We start from the raw sequence: 16,173 nt of genomic DNA on the forward strand, positions 1-16,173 counted from the left end.
TGGAAAACAGTATAGAGGATCCTCACAAAATTTTAAAAATAGAACTACCATATGATCCAGTAACCCACTTCTTAAAACATATCCAAATGAAACAAAAACACTAATTTGGAAAAGGAATCTGCACCTCCATGCTCATAGGAGCATTGTTTACGATAGCCAAGACACGGAAACAATGTAAGTGTCCATCTGGAAATGAATGGATAAAGAAGTTGTGGTATATACATACTACGGAATATTATTTAGCCAGAAAACTGGGAAATACTGCCATCTGTGATAACAAAGACAGAACATGAAGGCATTATGCTAAGAGAAATAAGCCAGACAGAAAAAGAGAAATATTGTATGATCTCACTTATATATAAAACCTAAAAACCAAAACAAACACATAAGCAAACAACAAACTCAGAGAAAAAGAAAGCAGACTTGTTACCAGAAGTGGGGAGTGGGGAGAGAGGAATTGAAGGAAACTGGTCAAAAGGTACAAACTCCCAGTTATAGGTTAAATAAGTACTAGGTATGCAATGTACAGCATGATGACTATAGCTAACCCTGCTGTATGAAATACAGGAAAATTGTTAAGAAGGTAAATCCTAAGAGTTTTCATCACAAGGAAAAAAAGTTTTCCCGTTATTCTTCCTTGTAAAATTTTAATGCATCTATATGAGAAGATGGATGCTTAGCAGAACCTATTATGGCAATCATTTCATAAGATATGCAAATCAAACCATCACACTGTATATTCTAAAATTATATAGTGGTGAATTATCAATTATTAATTAATCAATCAATAACACATTTAAAAAGAGTTGTAAGTCAAGAAGACATTACCACAATGTGTCATCAAATCTTCATGAAAATCTAAGAGCTGGTCTCGGATTTCTTCAGGACATGGACATTCACTTTTATCATCCTTAAAATTGAGAAGCATATTGATCTGAAAGTTTGGACAAACAAGAAAGAGGAAGAACAAGAGTAAAAGAAAAGTGAAATCAGGAAAGACACAGCAAAGATCATAAAAACCGAAGATGTTCAATCTTTGAATATTCATAAACTGCAGTCCAAATGATGAAAAGTCATTATCACTCAGTATAACGAATACCACAAAATAAATAGAACTATTCAAAGCCTCGCTTGTTGCAACATAGTTATATAATTTGCTTCCTCCTTCTCAAATCCACAATATGTTAGACCCTTGTACACTTAAGGTTCTTAAATCAACTAAAATCTAAATGTTATTTTTAAAAATATTTTATTGTGCTTCTCCTAGATTTCCTTTTTTCTAGCTAATTTCTAAACTTCATTGAATATTTTAAAGAATTCTTTTTGAGAAGGATATAGTAGCAAAGGCAAAAAAAAATCTAAATACGATAGAAAAGTAATATAATGGATAACTTGCTTTTTAATAACATTAATAGTTCAATTAACCAAATTCAAGAAACAATCCTCAAGTGGTTTTAGCTTCAGACATAGAACTATTACACTTCTGAATGAAGAAAAGAAAGGAATGTTGCTGTTTCACAAATTCCCCCGAAGAAACAACTGTTTTCTTTTTGGAATTTTTTTACATGAATTTTTTGTTTAACTTTTATTTTGAGAGAACTGTAGATTCCTATGTATTTTAAGAAATAACACAAAGAGATAACATATACCCTTTACTCAATCCCCGCAAAGGTAACATCTTACAAAACAGTATACAGAATCACAACCAGGAGACTGACATTGATAGTTAAGATAGAGAACAATTCTAGCACCTCAAGGATCCTTCCTGCTATACCATTATAACCACATCCACTTCCCTCCTATTTGCTCCTCATCCTTTATTCCTGTCAATCACTAATTGACTGTTATCCATTTCTGTATTATTGTCATTTCAAGAACGTTACATAAATGGAATCACACAGAATGCATGCATATATTCCTATACGATCCTTCTGATGTCCTCAGGGTCTGTAGTGATCCCTCATTTCATTTCTGATAATCTGTGTCTTTTACCTTTGTCAGTCTTTTCAGTGTTTTGTAGATTTTGTTGATATTTTTAAATAACCAGTTTTTGGATTCATTAATTTTTTTTCAATTGTTGTCCTGTTTTCATTTTCATTGATTTCTGCCTTTATGTTATTGCCTTCCTTCTGCTTGCTTTGGGTTTATTTCACTCTTTTTTAAAAAAAAAATTTTAATGTTTATTTATTTTTGAGAGGATGTTGGGGGAAGGGTAGAGAGAGAGGGAGACCCAGAATCTGAAGCAGGCTCCAGGCTCTGAACTGGAGTCAGCCCGACGTGGGGCTCAAACTCACAAACCACAGGATCATGACCTGAGCCAAAGTCGGACACTCAACCAACTGAACCACACAGGCACCCCTACTCTTTTTTTTTTCCCAAATGCTTGTGATGTCAACTGAGATTACTGAGTGTTTTTCTCTTTTTAAATGTAGATATTTAATGTCATAAATTATCCTCTCAGCACTGTGTTAGCTGTTCCCACAAATTTTGATATGTGATTACTTTCATTTTTTTCAGTTCATTGATTTAAACATTTTTTTAATGTTTTATTATTTATCTGAGAGAGAGAGAGAGAGAGAGAGAGAGATAGAGCGAGAGTGGGAGGGTCAGAGAAAGAGGGGATACACAGAATCCCAAGCAGGCTCCAGACTCTGAGCTGTCAGCACAGAGCCCAACTCATGAACTGCGAGATCACGACCTGAGCCGAAGTCAGACACTTAACCAACGGACCCACCCAGGCGCCCCTCAGTTGAATGATTTTTAAATTTTCCTTAAGACTTCCTCCTTACACTATGAGTTATTTACAATTGTGTTGTAATTTTTTACAATTTTTTACAATTGTATTTACAATTGTTGTTGTGTTTAGTTTCCAAGTATTTGGAGATTTTTCTGTTTTCTGTCTTTTATTGATTTCTAAGTTGACTCTACCATGGTCAGGAAAAAGACTCTGTATGAAAAAATTTAAACGCTTTTAAATCCGTTTAGGCTGTTTAAGGCCCAGGATACAGTCCATCTTTGAGAATGTTTCATGGACACTTGAAAAAAAAATATGTATGATGTTGTTGGGTGGAGTGTTATACAAATATCCAAAGACCCTGTTTGGTGATGACAGAGTCGCATTTTCCTATGTTCTTGCTGACTTTTGCCTAGCTTTTCTAACGATTACTGAAAGAGGAGTGCTGAGGTCTCCAACTATCATTGTGTATTTATCTACTTCTTTCGGTTCTGTGTGGACTTCACATATTTTTCGGCTGTAGGCAGTACCTGTGCATTTGCCTTCTTGGTAGGTTCTTACAGCATTGTGTAATGTTCCTGTCTGCCTCTGGTAATTTCTTTACTCTGATAGAGTCGCTCTTACTTTCTTTCAGTGTTTCATAATATATCTTTTTTCAGCCTTTCACTTTCAACCTATCTACATCATTCTATGTGATATAAACTGCTCCTAGAAATACCTCATCAGAGAAACATCTCATAGACGTAACCTAACAGCAGATGGTTAGGCCAAGTTTTATATAATCCACTCGGCCAATCTCTTTTAATTGGAGTAATGTTCAAGCCTTTATTGATATGACTTAAGTCTGTAATTTCATGTTTTTTGTTTGTTCTGCTTTATTTTTCCCAACTTGCTGTGGGTTCCTTGAACTATTTTTAGGATCTCGTTTTGAATTATCCCTGGCATTTTTTTTAGTATATCTCTATGCATAGATTTTTTTAGTGGTTGCTCTGGATATAACAATATACGTACATAATTCATCACAGCCTACTGGCATCAACATTTTACCAGTTTGAAGCAAAGAAAACTCATCTCCCTTTTATACCCCTTATCCTCCTTCATTTAAAATACAAATGTCTTAAATATTATCTATAAATACATCTAGAACACAGCAGAGAGCTTTATCATTATTGCTTCATCCATCAAATATAATCTAGAAAACTCCAAAGGAGGGGCGCCTGGGTGGCTCAGTTGGTTAAGCGTCCAACTTTTGGTTTTGGCTCAGGTCATGATCTCATAGTTTGCGAGTCTGAGCCCCTCATCAGGCTCTCTACTGTCAGCGCAGGGCCTACTTCAGATTCTCTGTTTCCCCCCCCCCTCTCTCTCAAAAATAAACATTTAAAAAAAAAGAGAGAGAAACCTGGGGTGCTTGGGTGGCTCAGTCGGTTAAGCGTCCAACTTCAGCTCAGGTCATAATCTCACAGTTCTTGGATTCGGGCCCCATGTCGGGCTCTGGGCTGACAGCTTGGAGCCTGGAACCTGCTTCAGATTCTGTGTCCCCCTCTCTCTCTGCCCCTCCCCGGCTCATGTCTGTCTGTCTCTCAAAAAATAAATAAATAAATAAACATTAAAAAAAATTTTTAAAAACAGAGAACCCAAAAGAAAAGGGAAGATACATTGTATTTATTCCTATTTTAACACCTTCCATTGTTCTTTCTTCATTCCTGATTTTCCAAATTTTCTTCTATTGTCATTTTCTCTCCATTTCAAGGACTTCATTTAGGCTTTCCTTCAGGGTTGGCCTGCTGTAGTCCAAATCTCATTCTTTGCCTCCATTTGAGAATGTCTTGATTTCCCCTGCATTCCTGAAGGATATTTTCATTGCCTATAGAGTTCTGGGTTTTCAGTCTTTTTTTCAGTTGAAAATCAGTGTGCTGCCTCCATCTGGCCTACATGATTTGTGGTCTGAAGTCTTGGTCACTCACATTGTTTTTTCCCTCTAAGTGTCATTTCTTTCTCACTGCTTGTGAGATTTTTTTCTGTGTCTCTCATTTTCAGAAGTTGGACTATGGTATATCTTGATTTAGATATCTTCGGGTATTGTTTAGGGTTTATTCAGCTTCTTGAGTCTCTCTCTCTCTTTCTCTCTTTTTATAACTTTATTTATTTTTGAGAAAGACAAATAGTGGGGGATGGGCAGAGAGAGATGGAGAGAGAGAATCCCAAGCAGGCTCCGCGCTGACAGCACAGAGCCCGACTCAAGGCTTGAACTCACAAACTCACAAACTTGAAATCACAACCTGAGCTGAAATCAAGAGTCAGACACGTAACCAGCTGGGCCACCCAGGTGCCCCTTGAGTCTTTTTCTTGTATCTTTTGCCAAACTTGAAAAGTTTCAACTTTTATTTTTTCCAAGGTTTTTGTTTTTTTTTTTTTCAGTTCCCCCTCTTTCTCCTATTCCTAGGACTCCAGTGTCACGAACGTTTGATGTTTTGTTATATTTTCACTGGTTCTTAAAGCTTTATTTTCTTTTCCAGTTTGTTTTCTGTTCTTCAGACTGGGTAGGTGATTCTTATTATTCCCTCTTTAGTTCAATGATTCTTTTCTCTGTCTCCTTTATGCTGTTCAGTGTATCCATTAAAGGTTTCTTTATTTTGGCTATTTTTCATTTCTAAAATTTCCATTTGGTTCTTGTTCCTATGTTTCTTTCTTTGTGAAGAATTTTTTTTTTTTTTCCATTTGGAAGCTTTATGATGGCTGCTTTAAAAGCCTTGTCAGAGAAACTGAAATCTTCATGAGCTGGAGATCACCCGAGTTGGTATCTAGTGATTGTCTTTTTTCATTCAAGGTTTTCTTGGTTCTTGATATGATGAGTGATTTTTTTTTTTTTTTTAAACTGAAACCTGGGCATTTTGGTACCATGAGACTTCTCGATCTTAAATTTCCGGCTTCTTCTGACAGTAGCTAGCAGGAGAAGAGTTTAACCTGCCCTGTTCCTTGTTACTTCCAGGTGGGAGCGGAAGACCATTTCCCCACTCGGCCTCCACGAGCACTTGAGGAAAGAAGGTCTTGTTCCCACTGGGCAGTTTGGGAGACCAGTTCCCCCTAGACCTGTACCCACACAACCCCGGCTGGAAAGGGCAAGAGTGCCTTGGTACTTCTCCCTCCCTAGCCTCTCCTGACACTTTGGAAGACGCAAGCCTCGTTACCACCCAGCTGGGAAAAGTCTCAGCCCCTCACAGTTCCAGCCGGGGCACCTCATTACAGCCTGATGAGGGTGGCAGGCTAGGCTCCCACTCAGTCTTCGCTGGGTGGGGCAGTCTGGACTGGTGTTTGGCTGATGTAGTACGGTTAGTGCCTAAAAGCTTTCAGTTTTGCTAGAGAGATGGTTTTCTTGGTCTTCTGGCTGGACAAAGAAGGCTTTTGTCGGGGCTTTTCCTGTCGGTGCCCATCAGCATTTCTGGGTTGCCAGCTTCTTTAGCTCCAAGTCTGGCATAGATGAGGGGAAAAGAAAACCCAGGGGACTCGCCACCATGTTGTTTCTCAAGTCCCAAGTTCCACAGTCAGTCTCCTGTTTTCTATCTTTCAGAGTCTTTGTATGTTGTCTTTTATGTAATTTCCAGGGTGACAGTTGTACTTAGAAGAACAGGGAAAGGCACACGTACTCCATTTTTCTAGAAGCAGGAGCTCCCAATAGCGGTTTAACGAATGGAGTTGATTTGGGGGAGCCTGGTCTCGTTTTCTGCTCCATAAATGCTATTTGTGGCAATAAACAAAATTCCATGTCCCTTCCCTCAAAGAAATTTCATTCTGGTGAGAAAACAAATTCTTCAATTAGTCCACAAACATTTTCATTTGGAAATATCTTGATACATAGAGAAAAGGTCAGGGTAAGATACTGAAGATAGTGTGCATCCCATCTGGAAGTAGATTCTAGACCAGCTAAGTGTTTAGTTCAGGCATGTGCCCTTGATTCTGCTGTACCTAGGCATACCTGGGTTTGGATATCACAAACAGGTGATCAATCTCTCAGCAAGCCTGGCAGCAGTAGTGACATTTGGTCTTTCAGGAGAGACCAAACAGAAAAGGTCTGACATTGAGTCACAGAAGTGAAGGGTTCTTTTTCACTGGGTGGTGCCAGGTCAGCCAAAGAAGATCCACTTGTGGTTGGATATGGTTTCTTTTTTTAATTAATTTCTTTAATGTTTACTTATTTTTGAGAGAGAGACAGACAGACAGAGTGTGAGCAGAGAGAGAGGGAGACACGGAATCCGAGGCAGGCTCCAGGCTCTGAGCTGTCAGCACGGAGCCCGACGTGAGGCTCAAACCCACTGTAAGCTCACGACCTGAGTCGAAGTCAGACACTTAACCGACTGAGCCACCCAGGCGCCCCTGGGTACTGTCTCTACATGTAGAACTCCAGAGTCTGGCACACAGGTCTCCTCGAAGAGTCTATGGTACACATGATACCTTTCAATAAATCTCTCATTTGTTTAAACTGAGAAGATTTTTCTTTTCCTTTGGTGAAACTAAGAATTACTAAATCCACTTGGCTAGTTTAAGGAGAACAGGGAAAAAAAAAAAAACACTTGTAATTTATACTGTAATTTCACGATGTACGGATCCTGAATGAACTAAAGCCCAAAGTAAAAAGGGAAGAATTTCCATTTCATTCTTGTACCTGTTCCTGAGGTGGGGATCGAAATTCCTTTGTCTTCCTGGCAGTGAGCGCGGCCGACATGTTTAAAGCTTGCATAACTTCGTTGTAACGGAAGCGCTGATTGTCTTGGAGCTTGGCTACAAAGTCATCTGAAAAGGCCACGATGGCTTCTATCCGGTGTCGGACCTGGCAGTCACAGAGGTACTGGAGCAGCAGACACATCTGAAAAGATGATGAACAAGACATCAGAGGTGAATTCAGGAATCTTAAGTAGTTAATGTGTACCTGTGGCAGACACGCTTAGTATCAACTCTTCTATGAACAGAATTCTGATTCTGTGTAGGCAGCACTGTGCTTGGTCCCAGGGGATAAAACCTACAATTTTTCTAAGCTTAAAAGGGTAAATGCATGCCCCGTTGGTGGACACTTACTGCCCTGGCCTCCTCGGCAGCTACCGGGGCTAAGGCAAATGAGATATATAAGGCGAACTCAGTGAGGAGTCTTGTGGGAAAGATTTCACACCAATAATAACAGACTAGAACACTCTCTTTTCAAACTGGGTTTAACTGGGTAATGAGTGACATGATTGTTTCACTTTAGGATGAAAACCGCAGACTGAGGAGCACAGGAAAATATTAAGAGCTGGCTTCCTGAGGACATTATTGAGCTCCTATACTAATTCTAGAACTCTGCACCTCCAGACTCTGCATGTAAATTAATTAAGTGGTTTCATTGTTCATTCATTAAATGCCGAGTTGGGTATTCAACCGGAAGTCAAAAGGATTTAAGCGTATTTATTTATTTTGAGAGAAAGAGAAAGACGGCACAAGCAAGGTAGGGACCGAGAGAGAGGGAGAGAGACAGGGAATCCCAAGCAGGCTCTACGCTGTGTGAAGCCCGACACAGGGCTTGAACACATAAAGTGCAAGATCAAGACCTGAGATGAAACCCAAAGTCAGATGTTTAACCAACTAGCCACCAGGCACCTCAGCTGAAAGGATTTTTAACTGAGAGAATATGTTGGTAGAAATATGCCTACAAGAGAACGCTCTGCCCATGTTTCGGAAAGCATTTAAATATAGTTAATACCAACTGTGATATAAATACAAAGCAGTGTTAAAGGGAACTTTAAAACCACAGCAGGGACGTTTCTGCCAATGCCAGCTCTGACGTAGCCCTAGCATCCACTCCCCTCTTCATCTCCTTCACCCCACCCCAGTGCAAGCCCCGTCCCCTTGGGTCTGGACCAGCGTGACAGCCTCTCGACTGAGTGGACTCTGGAGGACTCGCTCTTCTCCTTATCAGTTTTCATCACAGCAGCTACAATTAAATTTTTAGAATCAGATTTGCTTGTTAAAATTATTCAATGGTTGGGCCGCCTGGGTAGCTCAGTCGGTTGAGCATTCAACTTCAGCTCAGGTCATGATCTCCCTCGCGGGTCATGCCCAGCATCGGGCTCTGTGCTGACGGCTCAGAGCCTGGAGCCTGCTTCTGATTCTGTGTCTCCCTCTCTCTCTGCCCCTCCCCTGCTCATGCTCTGTCTCTCTCTCTCTCTCTCTCAAAATAAATAAACATTAAAAAAAGTTAAAATTATTTAATGGTTTTAAATGAACTCCGAATAACATCTAAAGTCTGTCAAATGCCTGGATTCTATGTTACCTGCCTCCTGCCTATCTCACCCTCTTTCCTTAGCTAATTAGGTTAAATGGCCTTTTTCTGCCTCAGAACCTTTGTTGTGCTCTGTGCTAAAAGCTCCTAGAACACTCTTCCTACTCCTTCTTTACGTCTACTGGACTCCAGCTCATCCATCTGAACTCCAATTAAAAGTCACCATCTCACAGAGGACTCCCTCACCTTTCTCACGGTAATCCAGTTGAGATTTTCTTTTTTCTAGTAATTCATTCTTTTCCTTCAGATCATTTAATGCAATTATCAATAAAATATTTTAACAGAAATAGATAAATACATGTATATTTCCCTTAGAGACTGTGAATGTCTGGAAGGTACAGCTGGCAAATTTTTCCTCCACCCAGAACCACACGTCTGGCTCAAAGGAAGACCTCAATCAATGTTGACTGAGGACTGAAAAGTAAAAGAGCCTGTCAATGATGCAAATATCAAATGGACTCTTACAGACTGAAGACATGTTAAGAAAGGATCTTTCAGACATCTTGATAAGCACAAGAAACAGGCAATGTCTTTAATTCCTTAGAAACATACATGCAGGAAGCAAAATCTTGCTGTGTGAGAATGGGCACACCTACTGGTAACAAAGTGTTCTATGGCTAGTGAGAGTGGGGGCAGGGTAGGAAGGGGGTAAGGGGTCCCTTCTGTTTCAGGCGTTCCAACAAATAGGTGGTGGAATGCATCTGCAGAAATAAGAGAGAAATTGCTAATGAAAAGGAGGAGAAAAAGTGCTAGACACACACACCCAAATCACTAAATGTGTTTCTTATCAACTATTGTCAACTGACACCATTGGAAAATTCATGAATTGCATTCTAATTTTTTTTAATGCTTATTTATTTTTGAGAGAGAGAGAGAGAGAGACAGAGACAGAGACAGAGAGAGAGTGAGACACAGAATCCAAAGCAGGCTCCAGGCTCTGAGATGTCAGCATAGAGCCCAGTGCAGGGCTGGAACCCACAAACCATGAGATTATGACCTGAGCTGAAGTCGGACGCTTAACTGACTGAGACACCCAGGCGCCCCGTTCATGAATTCCATTCTAAATGCAAGAAAATTATACTGGCACATCCCAAAACACAACAGGAAGTTGGTTAATTTTATGAAAAACGATCATTATACACGAACACAAAAATACACACACACCCCTCCCCCACCACCAAGAGGAAAAGAGACAAAGGCAAATGTCAATACCGTAATAGTTAGTGACTCTGAAATTCACTAAAAAAAATTTTGTTGTTGTTGTTTGTTTTTTCATTTTGTTTTGTTTTCTGATTACCTGTAATTTAACTGGCTCAGGCAGTTTCATTTGGAGCAGTCCTTCCTTGGGCCTCTTACCCCCTTTGGCTTCTTCTTCTCCAGCTCCTTCTGGCTTGGAGTCTTCCATGGAGGGCTCTTTCTCCAGAGCCTCAGTGTCTTCTTCCGGAGTGGCGGCTTCCTTGAACACACTGGGCTCTATCAGCTGCAAGATGTGTTTTAAGTCCTCATTGTGGAAGATCCCCATGATGAGCAGAGTATAGAAAAGCTTGATGAGAGGTACAAAGAGAAATTCAGTGGTGCCCCCCACGGGGTCCCGGGCATGCAGGCTGCCCTCTTTAACAGCTTCTGTCAGCATCTGAATGGTTTTGGCCTTCAGGATGTCCAGCGGGAACTCCGGACTGTATTGGTAGCAGTCGTTATTGATGCTCACAAAACTGGGGGAGGAAAACTGTATCCGTGGCCTGAGGGAGGTGCTGAGGCCAATCCCCGGGAGGCCATGCTTTTTGTTCTCATCAGGGAAGAGGGTGATGCTCTTGGTCTCCTCCGTCATGGGCACGATGAACTCACTGTTCATCATGAGCCTGGCAGTGGCGTAGGAGCTCAGGTGGATGTCAATCAGCAGGTCATAGTAGCCGGCCCGCAGCAAACCGGGCATGTACTTGTTCTCGATGGCGTAGAGCAGCTGGGGTTCGTCCACGTGGCTGCACAACGCATGCGCCACCCGGTGGTTCCCGAGGGCGCAGACGGCGGAGTAAAGCCGGAGCGTGTGGTAGTGGAATTTCAGCAGCTCTTCCTGCTCTGTCAGCTCCAGTATGTCAACAGATCTGTACAAGGGAGGAGAGTGGTAGCAAGGTCAGGTGGGGAAAAGTTCTAAAAACTCTGCATCACAGGAGAGATCGAAGTACCTCATAAATTTCAAAAAGTTACGGAAACATATTTTTGTTCCCGATTTTCTATGACAGGTTTCATGATGGTGTATTTTTTTTTTCTCCGTCAGTACTAGGTATTTTACAAGTTTTCCTCCGTATGCAATTTTACGTGGGAAATTTCTAACCACTAGTGGTTGAAGCTGCTTCATCCTCCATCAATCACCCTCAGGTTTGGGGCACCTCTTGTAGACACTGAGTCTCGATCTGCACCCGTGTCTCCTTTCCTTTCAGAATTTGACCACTCCTGAGAAAATCTTGAATCTCCTTTTCCAACGTGGCTAAGCTGCCCCAGAAAGCCAGAGACCTTTTCCTTAGGCTAAGTTGTCCCTGTCTCTGACCTATGATTAGTGATTCACCTGACCAGTCGGAAGTAAGAGAATGGAGGACTAATGCTTCTGAAGTGATGTACCTTCTTACACATCCCTCATGGCCCCAGACTTCGACCAGTGCAGCCCTGGTTTCCATGGGGCATGGATGGCTTGTGAAAAAAATACTATTTGTGATATTTCGCGTAGCAAAGCTTCTACTGGGAAGCTGAGTCTACGCTGGGCCATTTTGCTTCTAGAATGTATCATGCCCTTCCAACCCATAAAAAACTTAGAATGGCCAGAATATGCCTAAAGTAAAGCCATTCCTTTCAAAATGAAGTCAATTTTAAGAGGACGTAATTCCTTTCGATGTGCTAATGTTTCTACACTATTTATTTAAATTATTAAGATTGCTCATGGGTGACACTGTAGAATTAAAAGTAGAAACTTGATATATTCACAATAAAAGGAATGACTCATTCATCTAGAAAAGTGTCCTTGGTGAGACTATAATATAAACTCATCAGAACACGGGTTATTATATGACTTCATTAATATTCGTCTAGCAGTTAACCTCATACACAGTAGAAGCTGAGTAATTACTTGTGATTATTTGTTGTTAAGCTCTGTCACCGTCCTTCATACTTGATCATCCTGTCCATGCCCATCCACTGTGTCTATGCCTCCCGGGTCACAGGTATTCTATGAAAAGCCACTGTGGCTTGATGGTGCAAAATTATTCCAGACCCTACCGCCCAAATCTCAGCATCAGAAGCATTCCGAGTCGGAAACTCAAAGCAAATGATGACTCACCTAGGCCTCCGGGAAACCACACAACTGTGGGGCCCGGCTGCTAGCACCCAATTCTTGGGAAGGTATAACTGAGCAGGCCTTCTCTCTCAAAGTATAGTGGACAATGATTCCCATGTCTTACCTAGGCCCTCCAGGCTCTCAAGAAGACTATGAGCCTGGCTGATGGTCAAAATATATAAACCTGTTCACCATAGCAACACAGAACCTCTGCATTCTAGGTTCTTAGTGAAGAACACAACTTAGCCTACCATCTAATTCCTCTCAGACTGCCAGTTTCTAGAAAAAACAACTAAGGACTCCACAATTTACATTAGCTACTGCCCCTTCCAACCCACCTCCTATTATTCACTTTAGGGCACCCTGTTACTTCCTTTAAAGCACCTCTCTTCCCGACTAGACCATGAAACCTTTTAAGGTAAGGGTCCCATCTGTTTTGTACACCATTTAGTATCCAATGCCAGGGACACAATGAGAACTAATATATGTCTGGAATGAATGAATAAGAGAATTCTGGAAGGATCTATAGTCTCCATCTCATGACTCTACACTTAGGTCAGGGCAAACCAAAGCATATACCTCAACTACTTTAATCTGTCTTTCCACACCAACTCCTTATAGCAATATTCATACTTTAATAAGCTATGGATTTACTTGGGAGGATAGCAAAAGAAATAACTTGTTATTCTATCTGTTACAAGGACATTATTTTATCTGTTTAAATATAAAATATAACACCTCCTTAGCACACGCCATACTGTTGTTGGTAAATATTCTCCCTCTTCTTCCGTCTGTCCTGTATATGGGGTAGTCTGATCTGCCCTACTTAGCTTGGGCTTGACTATATGACTTGCTTAGGCAGGTCATAAATAAAATAAATAAAATAAATAAAATGTGAGTGAATGTAACATCTGCCACAAGCAAAAAGAAGTTCTAAGAGACCTGAAGGGTCTGTTAACCCTCCTGTACATCCACCATTGGCCGTGGAAACTGTATGTCCCAGATCGGAGCTGCCCCATCAATTTGGGTCTCAGGGTAAGAAGGAGGAAGTCTGCACTCATAGCCCACCACAGCCTGGAGCAGAGCTACAGGGGACCAACAACCTCACGTAACGTGAGCAAAAGATTCACGTCTGTTCACAAGCCACTGAGACGTGGGGTTGTTATTGCATTAAAAGCTAATACAATACCTTACACTCTTTAACAGTCCTCAATGGAGAAATATTTTTCATAAGTCAATATCATTCTTTTATACATCAAATATTACACAGAGGGTCTACTATGGATGAAGCACTGTGCACTGGTGATACGATGGTGAACATCGACACAATTCCTGCCCTAAGGGAGCTGACCATCTAGCTGAGGAGGGAAATCTTAACCAAAAAGTAGGTAAATTATGAACAGTGATATGTGTCACGAAGGAACCAGAGAACTAGCATACATGTAATGCCATCCCAAATTGTTAAGTATTAATTATTGGCCATGTATTGGGGCATGAGAAAAAGCTTCTACTCAGCCACTAGTTGGCACATCCCTTTGTTATTCTGAATTTGGGAACTCATCAGATTTTTCTTTGGCTTCTAGGAAGCCTGAAGCCACTGTGGGACTTTACCAACCACACAGAATGATGTGGTGTGAGTGACCCCGTGCCAGTCTCGCCCGGGGCTTTGTTATTTTCCTGTCCTCACCTTGCCTGCATATCTGGTTCTAGTGACTCTTTTTTGTGCATTTGTATTTCATACATTTTGGGAAAATGACTCAAACTCTTCATGATCTATAGTGAGAATTTATTTATTTACTTATTTATTTAATGTTTATTTATTTTTGAGGAAGAGAGAGAGAAAGAGCATGAGTAGGGAAGGGGCAGAGAGAGAGGGACACACAGAATCTAAAGCAGGCTCCAGGCTTTGAGCTGTCAGCACACAGCCTGATGCGGGGCTTGAACTCACGAACCAGGAGATCATGACCTGAGCTGAAGTGGGACATTTCACCAAATGAGCCACCCAGGCACCCCAGAAATAAGATATTTTTAAGCTTCATTTTCTTTCCCCAGCAGCACACCTGAGCCCCCGGCCAATGGTCTAATTCAAAGGGTCCTAATCAGACGGTAAAGGGCACACAGGGCTGACCTGTTCTCCTCCGGGATATGGAGAGACATGAACTGCAGAGGATCCAAACACTGCACCAGCCAGCCTTGGCGCTCACTTATTCGAGACACATCTACCTTCAGGAACTGGTTGGGCATTCTGCTCCACAGGACGTGGGACAGAAACTGCACGTGGAGACGCGGGGGACACTGTGGCACAGGGTTTTTGTGCTCACTCTTGAATAATCCCGCGGAGAGAGGCATCACATTCTAGGGAGCAGAAAAAGAACTAATTTGTAACAATCCGTGGGGTTAATAAAGTAATGACCACAGTTCTGCACAGGAAAGAGATCCTGGAAGCGAGATACCCTCTGTGTCCGACAACGTTAATACAAGAAATAACAGAACTTGGGATGAATGGCTCCTGAAAGGTCAAGAGGCGAAAACATCCTGAGAGAACATACCTAAAACTTCAGGGCTGGCAAACAGGCTTGGGGAGCTAGATTTCTTTTGCAAACACTCCCTGGTACACTGAGAATGCAGCTACAACCAAGTAGAACCACGTAATCTGCGTATTTTTTTTACCAAGCTGGGCCCTCGCCAAATCCGGCAAGCCTGCGGCTGTCTGCGGTACCAAACTCCAGGAAGGGTTGCACGCACTTGGCTCTCTCTCCTGGTCTGTCCTCTGTCGCCCACCTTATCCTTCAAGTGCTCACTCACTGGTTCCCTCACTCACAAGTCAGGTTTATCAGGTTTCAGCAGCCAGTTCTACACCGGAGACAGCTCAACAGACAAACAGCACCATCACACAAGACAACAGAGTTCATCAGACATTAACACAATCTAATTGTTCTTCACGCTGCTCCAGCTTCAATATGGATCACCTTCAGCCTTCGTAGTGCCTTCAGTCTGGTCTCAGGGCAACACAGGTCTCTACTTGGCCGAAGCTTATTCATTCACTCATGACCCTGACACCCCCTCCGCCTGCCCCTCCATATTTCTCATATGGAAATAACGCTCTCACCTCTCCCATTACCTTCAGTGTCTACCTCTCGCATAAAGTCTTGTCTACTGCGTACTTTCAGACTATCTCATCCTCCAGCTACCTTCCTATTCTCTTCTGATAATGGAGAGGGCGGGGAGGAAAGCCAGATACTGCTTTGGGCTCTGAGTGAACAAAACACACAAAACCCCTCCTCTCATCCAGCTTCCATTTTTTTTTTTTAACTGGAAACATAAAATAGACAAAGTCAAAAAGCAAATTAAATAGCATATGACAAAAGAGGTCATGGTGGGGACCCAGGATAGGAAGCAGAATGCAGGGCAGCAATAATGAGGATGATCATAATGGGTACGGTTGAGAAGGTGACGTCCCTTCCATGCAGAAGGGACAGTCAATGCAAAGGACCCAAGGAGGAAGTCTGCCTGGCAAGTCTGAGGAAGAGCTGGAGGCCAGATCAATCGATCAATTGATCTTTCTGTCTATATATTTATTCATCCAAATTTGCTGTCTTTCTCTAATTTTCAACCTTGAATTCACTATTGTATAGCTTCATCCATCATTTTGCCCAAATTCTTCTGGCAAAGTCAGAAGCCCTCCTAACCAACAGGAGTCATGGATTCCTTTCATCCATATTCTGTTTGCCTTTCTGTGGCTGCTGAGCATCTCATTTTACAAAGGTAGACATTTAGCTCACACAGTTTAAGGAGCATGTCCAAAGT

The 16,173-nt window shown here is 41.7% G+C and overlaps 1 protein-coding gene across 1 annotated transcript in view; it reads right to left on the bottom strand.

Moving 5' to 3' along the window:
• The window catches only part of RYR2 (ryanodine receptor 2), a 544,943-nt gene that overhangs the window by 227,092 nt on the left and 301,678 nt on the right, over positions 1–16,173 (bottom strand). Inside the window, exons 36-39 of the mRNA XM_047088668.1 lie at positions 14,495–14,721; positions 10,339–11,143; positions 7,395–7,595; positions 829–934 (exon numbers count right to left, since the gene is read on the bottom strand). Of these exons, the coding sequence (XP_046944624.1) occupies positions 829–934; positions 7,395–7,595; positions 10,339–11,143; positions 14,495–14,721 (1,339 nt within the window). The remainder of the gene's footprint in view (positions 1–828; positions 935–7,394; positions 7,596–10,338; positions 11,144–14,494; positions 14,722–16,173) is intronic.

The sequence above is a fragment of the Lynx rufus genome, unplaced genomic scaffold (genome assembly GCF_022079265.1).
Source record: "Lynx rufus isolate CCGP_SWC_20201006 ecotype Redwood Valley unplaced genomic scaffold, mLynRuf1.p SCAF_25, whole genome shotgun sequence".
Classification (NCBI taxonomy): domain Eukaryota; kingdom Metazoa; phylum Chordata; class Mammalia; order Carnivora; family Felidae; genus Lynx; species Lynx rufus.